The following is a 19,712-nucleotide window of genomic DNA, read 5'->3' on the forward strand; positions in this document are numbered from 1 at the left end:
CTAAGTCATTAACGAAACGTTTCTTAGGCATAGGTTTTACAGTCAGCCAGACTTGGATTAGAACTTCAGCTCTAAACTTATTTGCTATATGATCTCAGGCAAGTTGTTCATTCTCTCCATGCCTTTCATCTGTAAATGGGAGATAATAAGACCTTCCTCAAGAGGTTGTTGTGTTGATTAAAGAGCACTGTACATAAAGGTCCTAGCCCAGTGGCTTACAGATCATAACTCTCAATACATGGAAGCCATGGTGTGCTGGGGAGACTAAAAGATGTGTAGGATGTGCCTCCCACTCTTGAGAAAACACGTTCAGAGAAACAGAAAATCAAAGCATAACAAGTTTAATAACAATATAAAGGATAAATAACAGTTTGTTGTAGTAATATAAGGAGCCCTGGTGGCACAGTGATTAAAGTGCTCAGTTGCTAACCGAAAGGTCGGCAGTTCGAACCCACTAGCTGCTCTGCAAGAGAAAGATATGGCAGTCTACTTCCTTAAAGATTTACAGCCTTGGAAACCCTATGGGGGCAATTCTACTCTGTCCTGTGGGGTCTCTGTGAGTCGAAATTGACTTGATGGCCATAGGTTTGTAGTAATATAAACAATATCAAGGACAAAAAAAATTGTGGGGCTTGGATTAAATGATTTCCAGTTGTGCTCAGCTTTACCACGCTGTGGTTTTAAATGAGTTGTACATGTGTAAGTGTTAGACAAGTTAAGTGTGTGCAGAGAAAGCTGGAGGCCAGAATGGTCAGTGAAGTCTTCATGGATGGACGAGGCTGACTTAACCTGGATCTTGAACGTGAATAGGATATGGAGAATGAAGAGGAAAAAGGGCTTTCCAGGTAGATGTAATGGCATTAAACAGAAATGCAGGGGTGGAACAGAGCTAGACATACCAGGGACAGTGACGGCACCAATTTAATTGTAGGCATAATGTTTGGGTAGAAAAATAGTAATAAATTAAAAAAAAAAAAAGATTTTTCAGGGATTAAAAAGCCAGTCTATGAGTTTGAAGTTAATCTTGAAGAAAATGGGGTGCTTTAGGTTTATAAGCCAGAGAGTGACAAAAGCAAACACTTTTTCCCCATGTTCCAGGTTTTCCTCAGCACCAGGAGAGGGGCTTGGATCCTGAATCGTGTAGGGGATCATGGATACCCTTTTGATACAGTGTTGTCTTCTCGATTTAGTTATTTTTTGAAGAAGATTATTAGCCTATCACTAATAAATGCATTCCTAGAAAAAAAGATGAACCAAAGGTTTGACCACGAAATGTTTGGCCTGAAGCCTAAACACAGGTATGTCCCCAGGGTGGTAGTGGGGAGGTAATGGTCAAGTGGAAAGAATAAGGACTGTTCACATAGGCTGACGGTGGAGCTATCTCTACTCACACATCAAGAAAATCCGCAGAATCCGAACTCAGATTCCTGCCTTGTCCCCCACAGAAGTCCTACATCTACTGGCCTATAGATTTGTGGTCTGTGGTTCTTCTTGGCATTTACTGTTTTTTTCATTTCCCCAGGTATCAGTTCTTTTTATAATATGTCCAGCAACAACAATAACAATACAACCGTAGTAGAGGGCAGTACCTCATTTATTCATTCATTCATCCAGCCAGCACTGAGCTCCTGTTATAAGCCAGGCATTATATTGGGCATGAGAATATGGAGATAAAAGATAATACTAATACAATAATAATACCCTAATCTTTTCAGGACTTACGATATGACAAGCAGTGCTCAATGAGTTACATGCATTATCTCATTTAATTTTTATAACATCCATATAGGTTGGTGCTATTTGTATTTTAAAGTATAGACATTGGCACTTAGAGAAGCTAAATAATTTGCCCAAGATCAAACAACTAGTAAATGGCAGATTCAAAAAATGGATGTTACCTTAACTTACTTGAATGAGAAGAAAGACAAAATATAATAAAGAAATGTGTGGAGTATTGTGAGGGTGTAAAGGAAGGGTAGACTGTGAAAGAATTTCAACAGGCTGATTTTAAATGACTTTTCTCCCAATTTTTTATTTTTGGAAATGTTCAAATCTACAAAGAAGTTGCAGGAATAATACAATGGACACCTATATACCCTTTACCTAGATTTATGTACTGTTAACATTTTGATACATTTACTTTCTCCCTCTTGCTCTCTCCCTCCCTAGAGATAGATGCATACATACATACATAATATTTTTTTCTGAACCATTTGAGAGTAAATTGCAATCATTAAGACATTGTACCCGAAATACTTCAGCATATATCACCTAAGAAAAGAGTTATTGGATATTCTTCTATATAACCATAATAGTTATCACATCTGGGAAATTTAACATTGATTCAATATCATTATCTATTACATTGTCCATATTCAAATTTCCCCAGTTGTCCCAATAAAACCTACGACTTTTGAGTTGATTCCGACTCATAGGGACCCTATAGGACAGAGTAAAACCACCCCATAGTGTTTTTAAGGAGCAGCTAGTGGATTTGAACTGCCAACCTTTTGGTTAGCAGCCTGAACTCTTAACCACTGCACCACTAGGGCTTCATGTTCTGTATAGCTTTTTTAAAATCCAAGATCCTGTCAAGTATCACTTGCATTTAGTTTTCATATCTCTTTAGTCTCTTAATCTGGAATAATTCCCCAGCTGTTGTTTTGTTTTGTTTTGTTTTTGACATAAAATTTTTTGAAGAATCCCAAGTCAGTTGTTTTGCAGAACATCTCTCAGTTTGGACTTGCATGATTGCTTCTGCGTGATTATATTCAGGCTAAATTTTTTTGGCACAAATACTACGAAGGTGATGTGCCCTTCTCAGAGAATCATTTCAGGAGGCACAGGATGTCAGCGTATCCCATATTAATGATGTTAAATTTGATCACTTGGATAAGATAGTATCCACCAATTTTCTCCACTGTAAAGTTATTTTTCCCTTTGAAGTTCATCAAGGGGGTAATACTTTGATACTTGGTTCACCAGCAACCTTTTGCACAATTACTCTAGCATCCATTTCTTTGATGGTTGCAATATAAATTGAGGCTTTATGGAATAATAGGAAATAACCAAACAGAGTAAGGCAGTGGCATTCCAATTACAAGTAAAAAGCTTTGAAGTGGCAAAAAATTATGTTATGATCTCTGACCTGCACATAGTTGCGTATGGCTAGACTATATGGCACAGGTGGAAGAGTGATTAAAGAATATATCTCTAGGCTCATCAGGCAGGCACATGAAAATCTTTGTATGTTATGAAAAATAAAAACAATTTGAAGTGAAGGTAGTACAAAGTCATTGAAATATTTTAAACAGGTGAGTGACATAATAATAAATACAGTTCTAAGAAAAATCGTTTGAAAGTGTTGTAGAAGATAGATTGGAGGCGGATGGGCAGGAGGGCCTAAAGACAATTGTAACAGTCCAGGTGAAAAATTCTGGGGGCCTAAGCTGAGGCAGTATCAATGGGGAATAGATAAAGCTACTCTGTGGATGTTAAGAGGAGAAAGAGAAAAGCCTTGGTGACCCAGATATAAGACTCATAGTTTCATGGCTTGGGCATCTATGTGGATGGTGGTACTGGTAGTGCAAAGGTGTAGATTTGGAGAAAAAAAAGATGAAATCATGAGGCTGGAATGCAGAACAGAATCTATACCTAAAGGTTTTAGATTCAACATATAACTAAATGCGACGAACCAGTAGTAGTAGTTTAAACCTAACATGTTCCTGAGGCTAGTTCACTTCTATTCAAATGTGATAGCTGAGGATTCTAAGAGCCTGGAACCTTGCAATCCAAGGATTCAGACTGCTCTTTAGAAAGATCCAAGATAATGGAAGCCCTACCTGATTTTTTGGTATCCTTTTCGTAGGCTGTCCCTGGGACATACTACTTAGTAGGCCTAAAGTATCCTGAGGGAATTCATAGAAATCCATTTTGAGATAAATTCTAAAATCCTAGGCTGTGTAACCTTGGGCAAATCATTTAACTTCTCTAGGCCTCAGTTTCCTTATCTATAAAACCTGGATGATGACACCTGCCCTGCCTCCTTCATGGGGTTTGTGTGAGAGTCAAATAAGATAATGTGTATAAAAGCAATTTATAAAGTGTGAATTGATATACATATGTGATTTATTATACAGTTTGGAAAATGGTGGTCTAAATCTAGCCACTGGGCGTTTTCTAGTTCTGCCTAAGTGATATGTGGATAGAAACTATTGGCCTGTGGCTTTATCATATCACTGAGAACATTACTGTTCCTTGAGAAACTATACATGTACTCCTCAAATAAGACTCTTTTTTCTTCACTCCTCCAATATTCTTCCTTTTAATGCCATCCAGGCAGGGTCCAGCCTCTGCTCTCAGGTCCTGACCTGTGCCCAGCTGGTATAAACCAGATCTTTCCCACATTTCATAGATAGACCAAAGAGGTGATCACTGGAATATTGTTTAACTACCTCTGCCAAAGCAGAATTTTACTTACTTATGTAGTACTGATTTTTTGTTTGTTTTTGCTGTCTTATGATCTCTCTCTTTTTTCCTTCTCTTGGTCCTTATCGCAACTCACAGAGCTCTGGGTCAACACCCAACGATAAATGATGACCTCCCAAATCGTGTCATTTCTGGCATGGTGAAGGTGAAAGGAAATGTGAAGGAATTCACGGAGACAGCTGCCATATTTGAAGATGGCTCCAGGGAGGATGACATTGATGTTGTTATTTTTGCCACAGGCTATAGCTTTTCCTTTCCTTTTCTTGATGACTCTGTCAAAGTGGTCAAAAACAAGATATCCTTGTATAAAAAAGTCTTCCTTCCTAACCTGGAAAAGCCAACTCTTGCAATTATAGGTTTGATCCAGCCCTTGGGAGCCATTATGCCCATTTCAGAGCTCCAAGCACGCTGGGCCACTCAAATATTTAAAGGTGAGTGACAATGCAAGTTGATTACCTAATTACTTGGTGGTGTGTTTAGTTCTGTTCATGCACTTGCTTTTAAATAACTAGAGACAGTATGTATAATTATAACATTACCTGGCACAAAGTTAGTGCTCAAAAATTAATTTTTGAGTGAATCTAAAGTAGTAATTTATAACCACAGACATACATTAGTACCACCTGGGAAATTTTTTCAGGATAGGCATACTTTGACCCCATCTCTGGTGATGCTTATTTGCTAAGTCTGGAATGGGGCTGGCCATAACATCTTTGAGAAAAATGGTCCTCAGAAACATGCTCCTCAGTGTGCATTCTTGATTAGAATCCACTGGTTCAGATTTTAGACCCAAACCAGTTGCCACTGAGTTCACTCTAACTCAAAGCAACCTCATGTATGTCAAAGTAGAAATGTGCTCCATAGAATATTTATTTCTGATTTTTCAGAAGTAGATCACCAAGTCTTTCTTCCAAGGCGCCTCTGGGTGGACTCAAACCTCCAACCTTTTGGTTAGAACCCAAGCACATTAACCATTTGCCCTGCCCAGGGATCCTTAGATTTTATTAGACAAGTAATATATATTTCTGAAGCAAAAGAATTTCATCTTTTTTTCTTTACAGTTAGAGTAATTGGAATACAGAAATGATGTGACTTGATTTCAGACAATTAAGACGTGGTTGGAGGGTAGTCCAGAGTATAGAAGAAACTCTAAAATTCTCACTTTCTCCCCATATATCCCTTTTTTTTTCAGTTTTGGTAACTAGGAGTACTTGAGAAAAAGACTTTGGGGCTTGGGGCGGTAGTCTCAATATGAGTCAGAAATATCTAGCATCATTAAAAAATTATAGTCCTAGAACAATTGTGTTCTCCAAGCTGGTTAGACAACACCCAAAGACATATTTTAAAAGTGAAACTGGAGTGCATTAAAAGAAAGAGACCAGAATGATAAGAAATTTGAAAACATATCATTTTAAAGTACGACTGAAAGCTTTGAAGATGTTTTGCCTGAAGAAGATAAAATTCAGTGGAGACATGAGAGAGTTCCCCTCAAATATTTCAAGGGATATCCCATGGAAGGATACGATTTGCTCAATGTAGCTTTAGCGTCAAGGAATAGAACCAGAATCAAGAAGTGAAACCTTGAGGGATACACAGTATGACCTTGATAAAAGAAAAGCCTCTTTTTCTATCAGCCAGTGCCCATTTCAAGATGTAATGGGCTGCCTCTGAAGTTGTGAGGAGTTCAAGCAAAATAGGGAAAGGAGGACAAATGGCTGGATGGACATTTGGGAAGGAGGCATGGAGTAGATTCAAGCCTCAAAATAGGGAGAAATCAAAGGAACTTTAAGGTCTCTTCTACGGGAGAAATTCTTTGATTGTATAATTGTTATAACAAAAGTTGCTTACATTACTAATAACAACAACAACAAAACCATTAGCGTTTCCAAGGAGTGGCTGGTGGACTCAACCTACCAACCTTTTGTTCAGCAGCCGAACTTTTAACCACTGTGACACCAGGGCCCCTACATTACTAATAGTATCATTAAAACAATTCAGAGTTCTGTTGGAAGTACAGCTTCCCCTTCCCTAGTGAAGATCTTCATGGTAGCAGAGAGAGAGAAAAAAAAAAAGGTATTTGAGTTGGTAGATCAAAAACCTTTCCAAATTTCTTACCATTTCTTAATTCCTTCCAGCCCTGTTTAGTAGATCGTGTACTCCTTGAGAGCACTGGACAACAAATCAAATGCAAATAACTTGTTAGACTGGCTTAATTCTAGTCATATTAACTGGATCTTTTAATTGGGTCAACTAAGTAAGAGGATAAAGGTGCATTAAAATAGGCCACAATATCTTGATATAATTTAAACAACTGGAACTTTTTTCTAAGACCAAGTAAACTGTTGAAAGGAACAGGGAAAATGGTTATTTTTAAGAGTCTGCATTACTGCTGTGGAATGGGGCAGTTCTACTCTGTCCTATAGGGTCGCTATGAGTCGGAATCAACTCAACAGCAACGGGTTTGTTTTGTTTTGTTTTGTTTCCAGGGAAATGTACCTAAACAGGAAACTCTGGTAGTATAGTGGTTAAGAGCTACAGCTGCTAACCAAAAGGTCGGCAGTTTGAATCCAGCAGCCACTCCTTGGAAACTCTGTGAGGCAGTTGTACTCTGTCCTATAGGGTCACTATGAGTCAGAGTTGACTTGATAGCAACAGGTTTTTTTTTTTTTTTGGTACCTAAACAAATGGCAAAGAGCCCAGATTCCTATACTAGCAGAAGCAGCCTAGTGCAAATTCCTCTCGCTTTCCTCTAACATTCTTCAGAAGAATCTCTATAACTTTATGAAAATTCCAACAGGAACCCTGAGCTTTTTGTTCTATCCATGGCCCTCCTGTCTACCCACAAATTCTTGCCTTTCTTATCCTTGAAATAGACCTTTACTTGCCATGTTTTAAACTCCCAGGGTTAGCTAGTTTCTCCCATTCTTTCTTGCCTTCCCAACTCGGTCTGTCCCCTTCCCTGGTCCAGTCCTTCCCCTACCAAGCCCCATTTTGCCTTCTTATTCTGTTCTTCAGAACCATAGTTCTCTTGTCAAGTATTCCGCCCTTTTCTAGAACACTGAACCTACTTCCTTGCCTTAACTGAAACCTTGTTTTCTTTTTTCTTTGCCTCTTTTGCAGTCCTCTCAAGAGCCGTCCAAGTGTTCTACTTTCATTCAGCAACTTTCTTTCCTGGAAAACCACATCAAGTTATACCAACTCTCTGGGTCATAAGAAGGCATTATGTCTTAGCATATCATTCAAATTCCTCCACAGTTTGGATGCAGCTCATGCTTTCAGGCCTGTCTTTCTCAAATCTTTACCGTACACTCTACTATCTCCTAGATCCTCTAGATGACTTACCCACTCACTGATCACCAAACACACATATGCTCTTGTACCTCTGTGCCTTTGCTTCCGTTTCTCTCTGCTTGGTATGTCCTTCTTTTACTCATTATTTGTATAAAGAAAGCCTACATATATTTCCTCCTGCCATCTGTAGTATATTGAAAACTCTTTAAATAAATTGTGTTTATTAACCTTTGTATACCGAGCATAGACCAGTGCCTAGCGCACTGTTGTTCACTGCCGTGTAGTTGGCTCTGACTCATGGTGACTTCATAACAGAACAAAGTGCTGCCCCGTCCTAATAAAGTCTGTTTGATCAAATGCCAGTTTAGTTCTGAGGTAAACTCTACAAAAGGAACTTCTTCTTTGAGGGTTTCAGCTTATGAAATACATTAGCCAATTTCCAGTCATGTTAAATGTCTTGACTGAACCGAAGAGCAGAATGACAGCCACGACTCTCTTCTCTTGTAACATTTCCTTTACACTAAAATATGCAGGAACAAGTCAGGATTCAATAAAGTCAGGATTACAGAAATTCAACCCTCCTAACACCTGACAGCAGACTGAAAGCCCTACTATCATATAGTTATAATTCAGGCTCTTTTCCTTCCTGCCTTGTCTTGGAACCTTTGGAGAATCTCTGAACTTCAGCTCTTCATTCTTCAGCTAACATTTATGGACCTCTTGGTATGTGCCAGAGCCTGTGCTAGATGCTGGAGATACAAATCTGACCAAAATGCAAATCCTTATCTTTATGGGACTCAGAGTCAAGGAAGAGAGGCGAGTAAACAGACATTTAACGTATTCATTTATTCAACAAATATTTACTGTATCTTAAACAAGTGTTCCAGTAATGATATAAAGGAACTGCTATGGTAGTAGTGAGGAATAAGCACCTAACTCTTCTTAGAGATGAACCCCTGGGGGTGCAGAGGTTAAAGCACTTGGCTGCCAACCCAAAGGTCTGCCGTTGGAACTCACTAGCCACCCTGCAGAAGAAAGATGTGGCAATGTGCTTTAGTAAAGATTTACAGCCTTGGAAACCCTGTGGGGCAGTTCTACTCTGTCCTATAGTGTCACTATGAGTCAGAATTAACTCAACGGCCCCAGGTTTGGTTTGGTTTGGTTTGGTTTGGTTTAGTTCTCCTTAGAGGAGCTGGAAAAGGTTTATCAGTCAACCCTCAGCCACATCTTAAAGGATGAGTAAGAGTTTGGTAAAATGACAAGCAAATGCCAACGGTAACAAGGAAACAATCACTAATATTTATGCGAAGTCAGAGAAAAATGACAGAACAAGTTCCAGGAACTATAAGTAGTCCAGAATGCTGGAAAATAACATAAGAATTAAGGAAAATGAAGCTAGAGATATTCACGGAGGCAAAATTTAGAAAATCTTTGGGTGCCATGAAGAAGTTCGCATTCAGTGTAGGCAATAGAGAACCACTGAAAGGTTTTAACTGGGAGATAGGAAGTCAAGTCAGATTTGCAATTCAGAAGATGTGTCAGAGATGTAAAATGGGAAGTAGGTCAGTTAAGAGCCTGTGGTAGAAGTACAAGTAAGACATGATGAGGGCATTAAACTAAGGTAATGACAATCTAAATAGATAGGAGACAAACTTAAATGAACTTTAGCAGGTAGATGTGAAAGAATTTGGTGACCGAATGTATGTTGGGGATGACAGGGAAAACAATCTATTCAGGTGCTGCTGCTGTTAATTTAGACTGGGACCATAAGATATGAAGCAAGATAGGGAGGAGGGAGTTGAGAAATAATAACAATGTGTGTCAAAACAAGGAAACACTGCAAGAACAGTGTTAATGAATTAGAAAGCGCTGCACCGCAGGGTATTGTATATATCTCTATCTATAGATTTTTCTTTCTTTTTTTTTATGTGTGTGAATTAGCTGACTCTCACTCACACCCTAGAACTACCTGTTCCTCCAAAATGTTTCTAGTTAATAGAAGGAAAATTTATGGTTTTACTATAAGCAATAATTTGGAAATAACTCTCACAATGTGTTCATTGAGTATCTCAAGAGACCTGTGATTAATCTCAAATGAAGCATATCAATGTTTTCTCATTGATTTACGAATATAAGTAATAACTCCCCCGGCTAAAATGAGAAAACGCATGGCAAAACCCAGAAGGCTATTTCTTCAGTGTTGAATTTCTGAGTCCCGTATTTTTAGAGGAACACACCACGATAGTGTGCCCAGAAAGGCAATCAAACTGGCAGAGAACTTACAACCAGTAACACTGGGAACTAGTAGTGTTTAGCCTGATAATGGGAATGTTTGAAGGAGTTACGACAGTTTGTAAATGTTTCGAGGGTAGCCATTTGTTAAGATTAGACTCTGTGGCTCCAGGATTATAAATAATAGTAATGATGTTTGTTGAATAATTTCTGAGAGTTAAAACAATGCTGGAAATGTATCAGTCAATCATACAATTCAAGAATTGGACAGCATACAGCATGAAGCTGGTATGGCACCTAAGATGAGGCTGTATGGGGTGTTTATAGTCCAAGGAACAAAGAAAGCCAGGGAACTCCACATGGTTTCAACGAGTCTTTCTGATATTTATTAAAATGTCTCTTGAAATTCTTCCTTTCTCAATACTGTGTTTGGCTAAGAAGACAAACAAATGACGCAGGTCTGGGGTGGGGTATGGGGAGGGAGATCAGAGCCTGCCAAGCAGATTTCCATATAGCCAGGCATCTGCTTTTCTGGCATGCAGGAATTAAAGAACAGGAACTGGTAATTATACATAAATCTACAGAAACAAGCTAATTACTATTTCTAAAAGTTCAGTTACTTATTCTCTTAAACTTTTGCCCTGTGAAACCAGATAGCAGCCATGCTCTTCCAGCTGGGCATAATGACTCCATATTGTTTTTAGCTTCCACAGTCACATATTCTAGCAACATCTCCTCAGAGGGTAATGAGAGCTCCATCACCAGAGAAGTTTAAGCAGTAATGAGATAACCACTTGACTAGAATATCTGTAGAGACAAGGCCTGTATTGGAACAATATAAGCCCATTCTGAAATTCTATGTGTTAGAGCTTTACAGGGTAACACCTTAGGGTTGGTGTGTAGTTAAAATTTTCTACATGAAGAAATGTCTAGAAATCTGGGCATAAGGCTATTTGTTCCTACTAACTTAAACAATAGTATCTAAGTCTAACTATGTCTCTGGTGGCGTAGTGGTTAAATGCTACAGCTGCTAACCAAAAGGCCAGCAGTTCAGATCTGCCAGGTGCTCCTTGGAAACCCTGTGGGGCAGTTCTAGTCTGTCCTGTAGGGTTGCTATGAGTCAGAATTGACTCGACGGCAGTGGGTTTTTTGTTGTTTTCTTTTTTTGTCTCTGGTATTAAATTCCTAGTGTTGGAACTGTTTGTGTATCAGTGATTACACAAGATTGGGTATTGAGTTGTCCTTGGCCTTAAACTCTACCCTCATCAAATAAAGTTTAGAAGGTGAGCCTTATCTTCCATAGGACTTTAGGCATAAGATGTGATTAAAAGTTTACTTTTACTTCCTTCTGTCTGTGCTATAAAGACTCTGTGTTATTAAGAGTCAAAGTGCAGGTGTGTTTTCCCATCCCACCACCATTTACTTTGTTCCTCATTTCCCATAAATTTTTAAGGCCATTTATCATTTCTATATGCCCATATTTTATTTCCCACTTGAAAGACTATGGAGGAGGTAGGTACTAGTTGGAAGGCAGAGTAAGAGAAATATCTTCCAAAGACAAAGTAGAATAGAACAGGATAGACTGAACTGTAAACTCCTTGAGTATAAAAAAAACTATCTTGTATTTCATTGAATTCTGCATAGCATAATAATATTTAACAGAATTATTGTTGCCAATGAGGTCATTTTATACTTAAAATTTTAACTTTTGTCTTTAGGGCTAAAGACATTGCCCTCACAAAGTGAAATGATGGCAGAAATATTTAAGGCTCAAGAGGAAATAGAAAAAAGGTAAGAAATTCTCCCAGGAAGATATGTAGTTTTTTTTTTCCTTATTGCTTAATAAAAGCACAATACTGTACTATATTTAGTTTCCTTGTGCTAGTTAAGGATTTACACTATATTTTGAAGGAAAATGAAATAATTTGTGGCAATATTATGGTGAAATAGCAGTAGTAGCACTGCTTTGAATGTATATGGGAGGAAAAAAAAAAAAAAAGAGAAGCTTAGGAAAAGTGTTTAAAATCCTATGTTTAGGTCCTAAAGGAAAAGTCAAGTAGTAGAACGAGCACATGGAGGGCAAATCAGATGTATTCTTTTGCTAGTATTACTCGAAGTGCTAGTGGAGCTGCCATAGAAAGAAAGACTGATATGAAATTAATGAAAGAGTGGTACAAAATTATGATCAAATTACAAATCCCTTTGCTGGCTGTCACCAGGATGGTACATTCAGTCACAGTGGTTCGTGGACTGGCTAGTCCACATGACTGGGGAGAAGGATAACAGCAGCCAGCTGCTTAGTGCTTGGGTGAACACATTAATCCAGCAATCTCAATTTCAGAACTTGAACTCAATCACTAGATGGTTTTTTTTTTGGACAAAGTGGAAGTTAGTGGCAAATTCCTGAGTTTTTGTGGCCAAGTCAGAGGCATAATCACTACAGGCCCAAAGAGGCAGTTTTCTTCAATTGATTATAACAATAATGTCTCCTCCATCTGTAAGGGGGAGAAAGAAAGTTTTTATTCAACCTTGTTATATTCAACCTTTTTATTTATTTATTTTATTTATTTATTTATTTTGCGGGGGGGGGGGGCGGTATTCAACCTTGTTACCCTTTCCAGGTCCTCTCCTAATTTTTTCCCTTCTTTTACTGCCAAACTTAAATACTCTAAGTTAAGTGCTCTAAATTTTAACCCTTTGTTCCTTCTTAATCCCCCTACACTATAATTTCCATCCTTACTCCTGAAAATGTTTTGAAGGTCATCCATGACAAACTTCATTTTCCTTCTTTTTACTACCAAATTTGGTACTTTTAAACATCTCTTCTTTATAGAGTGCTTTTTTTCCCTTGCTTTCCTGGCACTATATTATCCTATTTCAACTTTCTTCCTCTCTTTCCTTTACTTTTATCTAACCACCTTCTGACTGTAAGCGGTCTCCAGATTTTATTGAGAGTGCATTATGTACACACACTGTGATGTGTTTTTACCCCTGAGCGTATTTAATCCCCACAACTCTACAAGCCAGCTTCTAGTGAACTTCTTGTGAAATTTTCATGACTACAGCTCTTTACTCTCTATTATAGGACAAATAAATACATGCCCACAAAGCCTCGACCCACTATGACATCCATAAGGGAAAGCTCTCAAATTCTTTCCTGTCTTACCTTCTCTTCTAAACTCTAGTTCCATCTCAATAAACTCCTACTTGGCTGTCTTTTGGCCCCTCTAGGATTCCATCTTACCAATTTTACTCTCGAATTTACTTTCTGTTATCTTTTTCCTATCCTTGTTTTTTGATTCCTTTAGTAAACCCATCCAATCTCAATTTGCTTGACTTAACTTTTCTCTTTCTGACCCACTATTTTTTCTTTTATTTTCATTATAGAAAGTTAAATATGAAAGCTACCACTTAGCTCCCCAAATCCCACTCCCTATGTACAGGTAATCGCAATTATCACTGTTACCACATTTTCCCCCTTAAAAAGACTTCTTAGCTCTTTAAATCTGTACTTGGTGGAATCGTTCCATATGGCTCCATTTGGAGGGCTACTTCCTCTTTCGGGATAAATCATCTTCCTTCCTCCTCTCAGGATTCCAAATTAACTTCAGCCTTAGGAAGTCTGCTCTGTGGACCTCACCACCACTGCCCTCATTAAAAAAAAAAAAATTAAGAATTCCACACTTACAGTGATTGATTTAGAGATTTTCGTGGTTGGTTGGCTCTTTCTGATGACATCAGAGCCTTCTGTATCTGGATCTTCCTCTCCATATTCATTCTTGCTTTCCACACATACCCCCTATACTGTACATAATCTCCACAGATATTCTTTGCTTATATCCTATATTTATCAGTCTTAGAAGAAATACAACCAGAATACTGTTTAGAAGTGAGGATGGTGAGGCTTAGACTTGCTTACTTTGGACAAATATCAGGAAAGACCAACTGCTAGAAAAGGTCATCATGATTGGTAAAGCAGAGGGTTGGTGAAAATGGAAGAAGCCCTCCATGAGATGGATTGACAAAATAACTGCCACAACAATGGGCTCAAACATACCGATCATGAAGATGGTGTAGGAACGGGCAACATTTTGTTCTGTTATACATAAGGTCACCATGATTTGGAGCTGACTCAATGGCAACTAACAACAGTTCTACACTTATTCCTGCTTTACTCCCTTCCTCTGCTGTTCCCCTGAATTATAATACTTTTGTCTTTGTTCTCAGAATATCTGTATCTTCCACATCTTTCAAGGCCCTAGCTATTATAGTTCTCTTTTAAGTACCCTGTCTCTGCATTTCTATTTTGCAGTCTCAAATCACCAAAAGTCTTACATTCCCTTCTGTTTCATGTGTATCAGATGTATCTTCTCTACTAGATTATAAGTTCATTGAGGACAAAGACAGTATTTTATATTTTTTCTGTTTTCCATAACTCTCAATCCAAAATTGAGTCAATAGCAAGTACTCTGCAATCACTGATTGACTGATTTATTAAACTGTTAATAAGTCATTTTTTCTATCTTCTCTGCTTTAGGTATGTGGAGAGTCCACGCCATACTATTCAGGGAGACTATGTAGATACCATGGAAGAACTTGCTGATCTGGTGGGAGTCAGGCCCAATCTGCTGTCCTTGGCCTTCAGTGATCCCAAGCTGGCATTACAGTTATTTTGGGGACCCTGTACTCCAATCCATTATCGTCTACAGGGCCCCGGGAAATGGGATGGAGCACGAAAAGCTATCCTCGCTACAGACGATCGTATCAGGAAGCCTATGATGACAAGAGTAACTGAAAGGAATAACTCTACGACCTCAGGAATGACAATGGTCAAGGTTATGCTGGCCATTGCTTTCTTTGCTATAATTATAGCCTATTTTTAGCTGTCCTATTGTCATTGCCCCTGCTTTCACTGGGAAGCTAGTTCTAGATACCTTCAGAACTTGAAGAAATTGAAAAATTCTCAGATTCACATTGCCCAGAAATCTACTTTTCTTTTTCTTTCCAGAGTATTAATCTTCTTTCCTCTTTTCCTGCAGTAATATTCCCAGTTATTCATTCAGATTGACTTACCTCCCTTCCTCTCGAGACCCATCACTTTTTTTCCCAGTAATCCTTAGATTGTGAGCTCAGGTACTCTTTTAGTCATCTTATACATCCTTAGCAGAGTTCTTGACATGTGGGAGGTGCTTAATAAATGTTTGTTCTTGGTTATCAGATATTATGGTGGGGAGCATAAATCACCATCTGTGTAAGAACTGGATGACTCTGTGTTACTCTGCTTCTAATAGATCTGATTTTCTATTAAAAACTCAAATTTTGTTTGTTTTTAACATTGTAGTTAAATGTATGTTTCCTGAGAGAGGAGAAATCATGATCATATAAAAATTAAAAATCCATTGCCATCAAGCCAATTCTGACTCATAGTGACTGTATAGGACAGAGTAGAATTGCCCCACAGGGTTTCCCAGGATCAGCTGGTGGATTCGAACTGCTGACCTTTTGGTTAGCAGCCGAGCTCTTAACCACTGCACCACCAGGGCTCCTGTGGTCATATAGCAGTTGTATATATCTGAAATAAGACACAGACTTCAGACACTTTTGTTTCATTTGCTGTTCCCTACCACCACCACAAATCCCTAGTTGCCATCAAGTCAACCCCATGTGTATCAAAGTACAACTGTAGAAGGGTTTTCAATAGCTGATTATCTGGAAACGGATCAATAGGCCTTCTTCCCAGGTGCCTCTGGGTAGACTCAAACCTCCAACTTTTTGGTTAGCAGCTAAGCCCATTAACCTTTTGCACCACCCAGGGACTCCTGCGTTCCCTAGTGTACCTGATATTTTCCCTAAGCCAACAGACTTTATTTCTCAATGAAGAAACTACCTTCAGCTTTCTAGGCTCACAGGTCATTCTAATAATCTAGCAGCTGCCAATAGGTTCAACTTGGTTGAGAAACTTGAGATTTTAAATTCACTGTCCTATCTGTTTTGAACTCTTAGTTTCCATGTTTATGATCCAACGAGACTTAACCTTAGGAAGTAGGTTAAATAGCTGCCAGCTGTTGTAGTGTGGCCTGCTCATATAATTTGATTTGCTTCCCCTCTCCCTTGCTTTTTCCACCCTCATCCCTTCCCCTGAATGAAGTATAAGTAATAAGTATTCAAAGAGATCATTTATGTATGTTAAAAAAGGAAACTGAGGTCCACATTGACAGATTCCTCTGAGTGCATATGAAATGTCAGAGGTCACTGATGAATGTGGAATGTACCCAAGAACAGATAAACAGGAACAAAGAAGACACAGCAGAGATACAGTGATCATAAAATCATGCAAACCCCCCTTCATGACAAGACATCTGTTAACCACGAACTTGCATGAAGTTTACCTTGTGCAAAGAATTTAACTTTACCCAAAGTAACCTGCTTTTTGCCCTTGTTTCCAGAAAAGACTAACTCTAAACCTTTGAAGTTTCCTGATAATTGAGATACCTTTACTGTGCAAATGAACGGGGGCTGGCCAGGCCACAAGGACTACCAGGTAGCCCCACGAAGGAAAAGGAGCACAATTCAGTTATGCTAAAGCTCAGGAAATGGTTAATCTTCCATTTTGTAGTTCCTCTCTTTTCTCCTTAAAAGTTTGTAATTAATCTACAATGAGCCCTCCTATTTTCTGAAAAGAGACGTCTCCCGGCATGTATACAGATTAACTGCTGGAATAAACCCTAAATGCTTTAATTTCTTTGTGCTTTGATTATTTTGACATGTATTAATTTAGAGTTGACATTTACTAAACGTATGGGCATTCTGCTTATTTTTCTTATGTCATCCAGTGTAATTCTGAAAAACAGAACAAACAAAATGGAAAGCGGGGACTTGGGTTTGTGTCACAGCATTGCCCCAATTCTGTTTTCTCATTTGCAGATGTTTTACACTGTTCTTGTCTCATGGAGAAGCTATCTTAGTATCAGCTGTCAGGCACACTGGATTCCAGGAAGAAAGGTACTGAAAGTACCAGCCCAGTGTATGTTCATCAAGAGCTGTTGTACAATATGTTAATAAATTTTGGGATTGCTGCCTAGTACTTAGCAGCAGCTGAACTGAAAGAACAGCAAAAGAAATCATTATGCTTCCTCATATAAACACACATAAGAGAACCAAAAATGACAACTACAACTTCCTCTTAATCATGTAACTATTTGGACACTTGCCTGCCATTTGACCTAATTTACCTGTGGAGATGCCTTTTGAAAATCAGAGAATTGTTATTACTTCTTAGGTCCTCTTCCTCCCCTAATCCTTGTATGTTACTGAAGATTTATTATCTATTAAAATAGATCTACAAATACCAAACCCACCGAGGTCAAGTCGGCTCTGACTCATACCACCCCATAGGATTTCCAAGGCTGTATGTAAATCTTTATGGAAGCGGAAGCATACTGCCACATCTTTCTCCTGTGGAGAAGCTGGTGGGTTCGAACCACTGACCTTTTGGCTAGCAGCTGAGCGGTTTAACCATTACACCATCAGGGCTCCGAAAAATAGATCAAAACCCAAAACCAAACCCGTTGCTGTCCAGTCAATTACCAACTCATAGCGACCCTATAGGATAGTGTAGAATTGCCCCATTAGGGTTTCCAAGAAGCACCTGGCAGATTTGAACTGCAGACCTTTTGGTTAGCAGCCGTAACACTTAACCACTATGCCACCAGGGTTCTACTATCTATTAATTTAGAGATTACTTCAAAAGTAAATTGAAGGTCTGGTGCTTCTTTTTCATTGTCACCTTTCAGCATATAAATTTGTCAAATTAACAATCCTTTGATAATATAGAAAATCCTGGTGGCGTAGTGGTTAAGAGGTATGGCTGCTAACCAAAAAGTTGGCAGTTCAAATCCACCAGGTGCTCCTTGGAAACCCTATGGGGCAGTTCTACTCTGTCCTATAGAGTCGCTATGAGTCAGAATTGACTCGATGGCAACAGGTTGTTTTGGTTTTGGTTGATAATATAATTCCTAACTGATCAGCAATAAATACCCCAGTTTCCTTTTTATTTTATTATTATTTTAAATAATATTTTATTATGTTTTCGGTGAAAGTTTACACAGCAAATTAGGTTCCCATTTGACAATTTATATGCAAATTGTTCAGTGACGTTAGTTACATTTTTCACAATGTGTCATCATTCTCAATTTAACTGAGTTCTCCTTGTTCCATTTCCAGTACTCTAGTTTTCCTGCCCCTTTATCTTCTCATCTTAGCTTTAGGGTAATTGTTGACCTTTGTTTTGGTCTTATATAGATGGATTTTTAATGGAAAACCATACTCAAAGATACTATCCTTTATTTTGTGTGCCAATCAGTTATTTCGCTAAAAGGTGAACTCAGGGGATAGTTTTGTTTCAAGGTTTAAAGAGTATCTCAGGGCTATAGTCTCAGGGAGTCCTCTAGTCTCAACTGGTCCAATAAGTCTGGACTTTTTAAGAATTTGAATTTTGTCCCACATTTTTCTCCCATTGTATCAGGGTGCATCTGTTGTGGTCCTGATCAAGATGGTCAGTAGTCGTAGCCAGGTACCATCTAGATCTTCTGGTCTGTGGCTGTGAAAGCTAAAACCAAGATGGAGTCACTAATGCCAAGGCCAGAACAGCATGGGTGCTACCTGGTCTCACAGGGCAAATGTTTACAAAATTAAGTAACCTAAACTTTAGAGATAATAACTAGCTTGTTTCTTTAAGTTTATGTATAACAAACCTTAGAATAGCTCTACATTCCAGACAAACTGGCATAGGCAAGCATTGACCCCTCAGACCTGTGTCATTGTCTTCTTAGCCAAACACCACTCTGAGGAAGAAAGGATTTCAAGAGACATTTTGATGAATATCCAAAAGATTCAGCAAAACCCTTGGATTTCCCTGACTTTGTTTCTTTCTTGGACTAAAAATACCCCATTCTGCCTCGAACTCTCAGTCTCATGCTCTATGTTGTCCAATTGGTAAGAATTATATGATCGACTAATACATCTCTAGCATTGTTTTAACTCTTAGAAATTATTCAACATTTCTGGTGCCAAAAAGGATCCTTAGGGTACTGAAGCCTTAGCAACACCCTTGGATTTCATCAGACACAAGCTTAGTACCAGCTGAGCTGATTGGGCTCTTCATCTACTCACTCTCTTGGGAATCACTCAAGTAAAGCCCTGCTTGGACTCCAAGCTCTGTGCTTTGCATAGTATTTGTCCAGGATTTATTTTTCAATTTGTGCTTGGGTTGTCGACTTTGAAACTTTGAAACTGCTGTCCTGATAAGTAGTGCAGACTCTAAGGGAGCTTCAGATGTGCCACAGGCACACCAGCTCAGCACATGATCAAGACCCAGAAAAAATCTTTAACTATAAAAGCCACTGGAACCCTAAGCATCAAATGAAGGGATAAAGAACTCAACCGAGCACTGACAGAATAGGAAACTGACAGAGAACAAGGAGAGCTATGGAGTTGAGTTCCCCTACCAGCCAATGTGGCATAGATTTGCCATCATGGACCTCTCAGCTACCAAGAATGGTGGACAGGGAGTACGGGAAGGCAAATCATGGAGTTCCCAGCAAGAGACAGAGCACCTGGTAACTAAGGATACACACTTTCCCACCCTCCAACCTTCTTCCCTCTGCATGGCCTCCACTGCAATCTGGTGGGCCACAGTCCCT

The 19,712-nt window shown here is 38.8% G+C and overlaps 1 protein-coding gene across 5 annotated transcripts in view; it reads left to right on the forward strand.

Moving 5' to 3' along the window:
* FMO5 (flavin containing dimethylaniline monoxygenase 5) overlaps positions 1 to 16,738 on the forward strand; it is a 77,180-nt gene extending 60,442 nt beyond the window's left edge. For all 5 annotated transcript variants that reach the window (XM_049879915.1, XM_049879916.1, XM_049879919.1 and 2 more), the window contains 4 exons: positions 1,099 to 1,298; positions 4,567 to 4,919; positions 11,730 to 11,802; positions 14,549 to 16,738. In XM_049879915.1, the coding sequence (XP_049735872.1) occupies positions 1,099 to 1,298; positions 4,567 to 4,919; positions 11,730 to 11,802; positions 14,549 to 14,894 (972 nt within the window). In that variant the 3' untranslated portion in view covers positions 14,895 to 16,738. The remainder of the gene's footprint in view (positions 1 to 1,098; positions 1,299 to 4,566; positions 4,920 to 11,729; positions 11,803 to 14,548) is intronic.
* Positions 16,739 to 19,712: the final 2,974 nt, after the last annotated feature.

The sequence above is a fragment of the Elephas maximus genome, chromosome 3 (genome assembly GCF_024166365.1).
Source record: "Elephas maximus indicus isolate mEleMax1 chromosome 3, mEleMax1 primary haplotype, whole genome shotgun sequence".
NCBI classification, from domain to species: Eukaryota; Metazoa; Chordata; class Mammalia; order Proboscidea; family Elephantidae; genus Elephas; species Elephas maximus.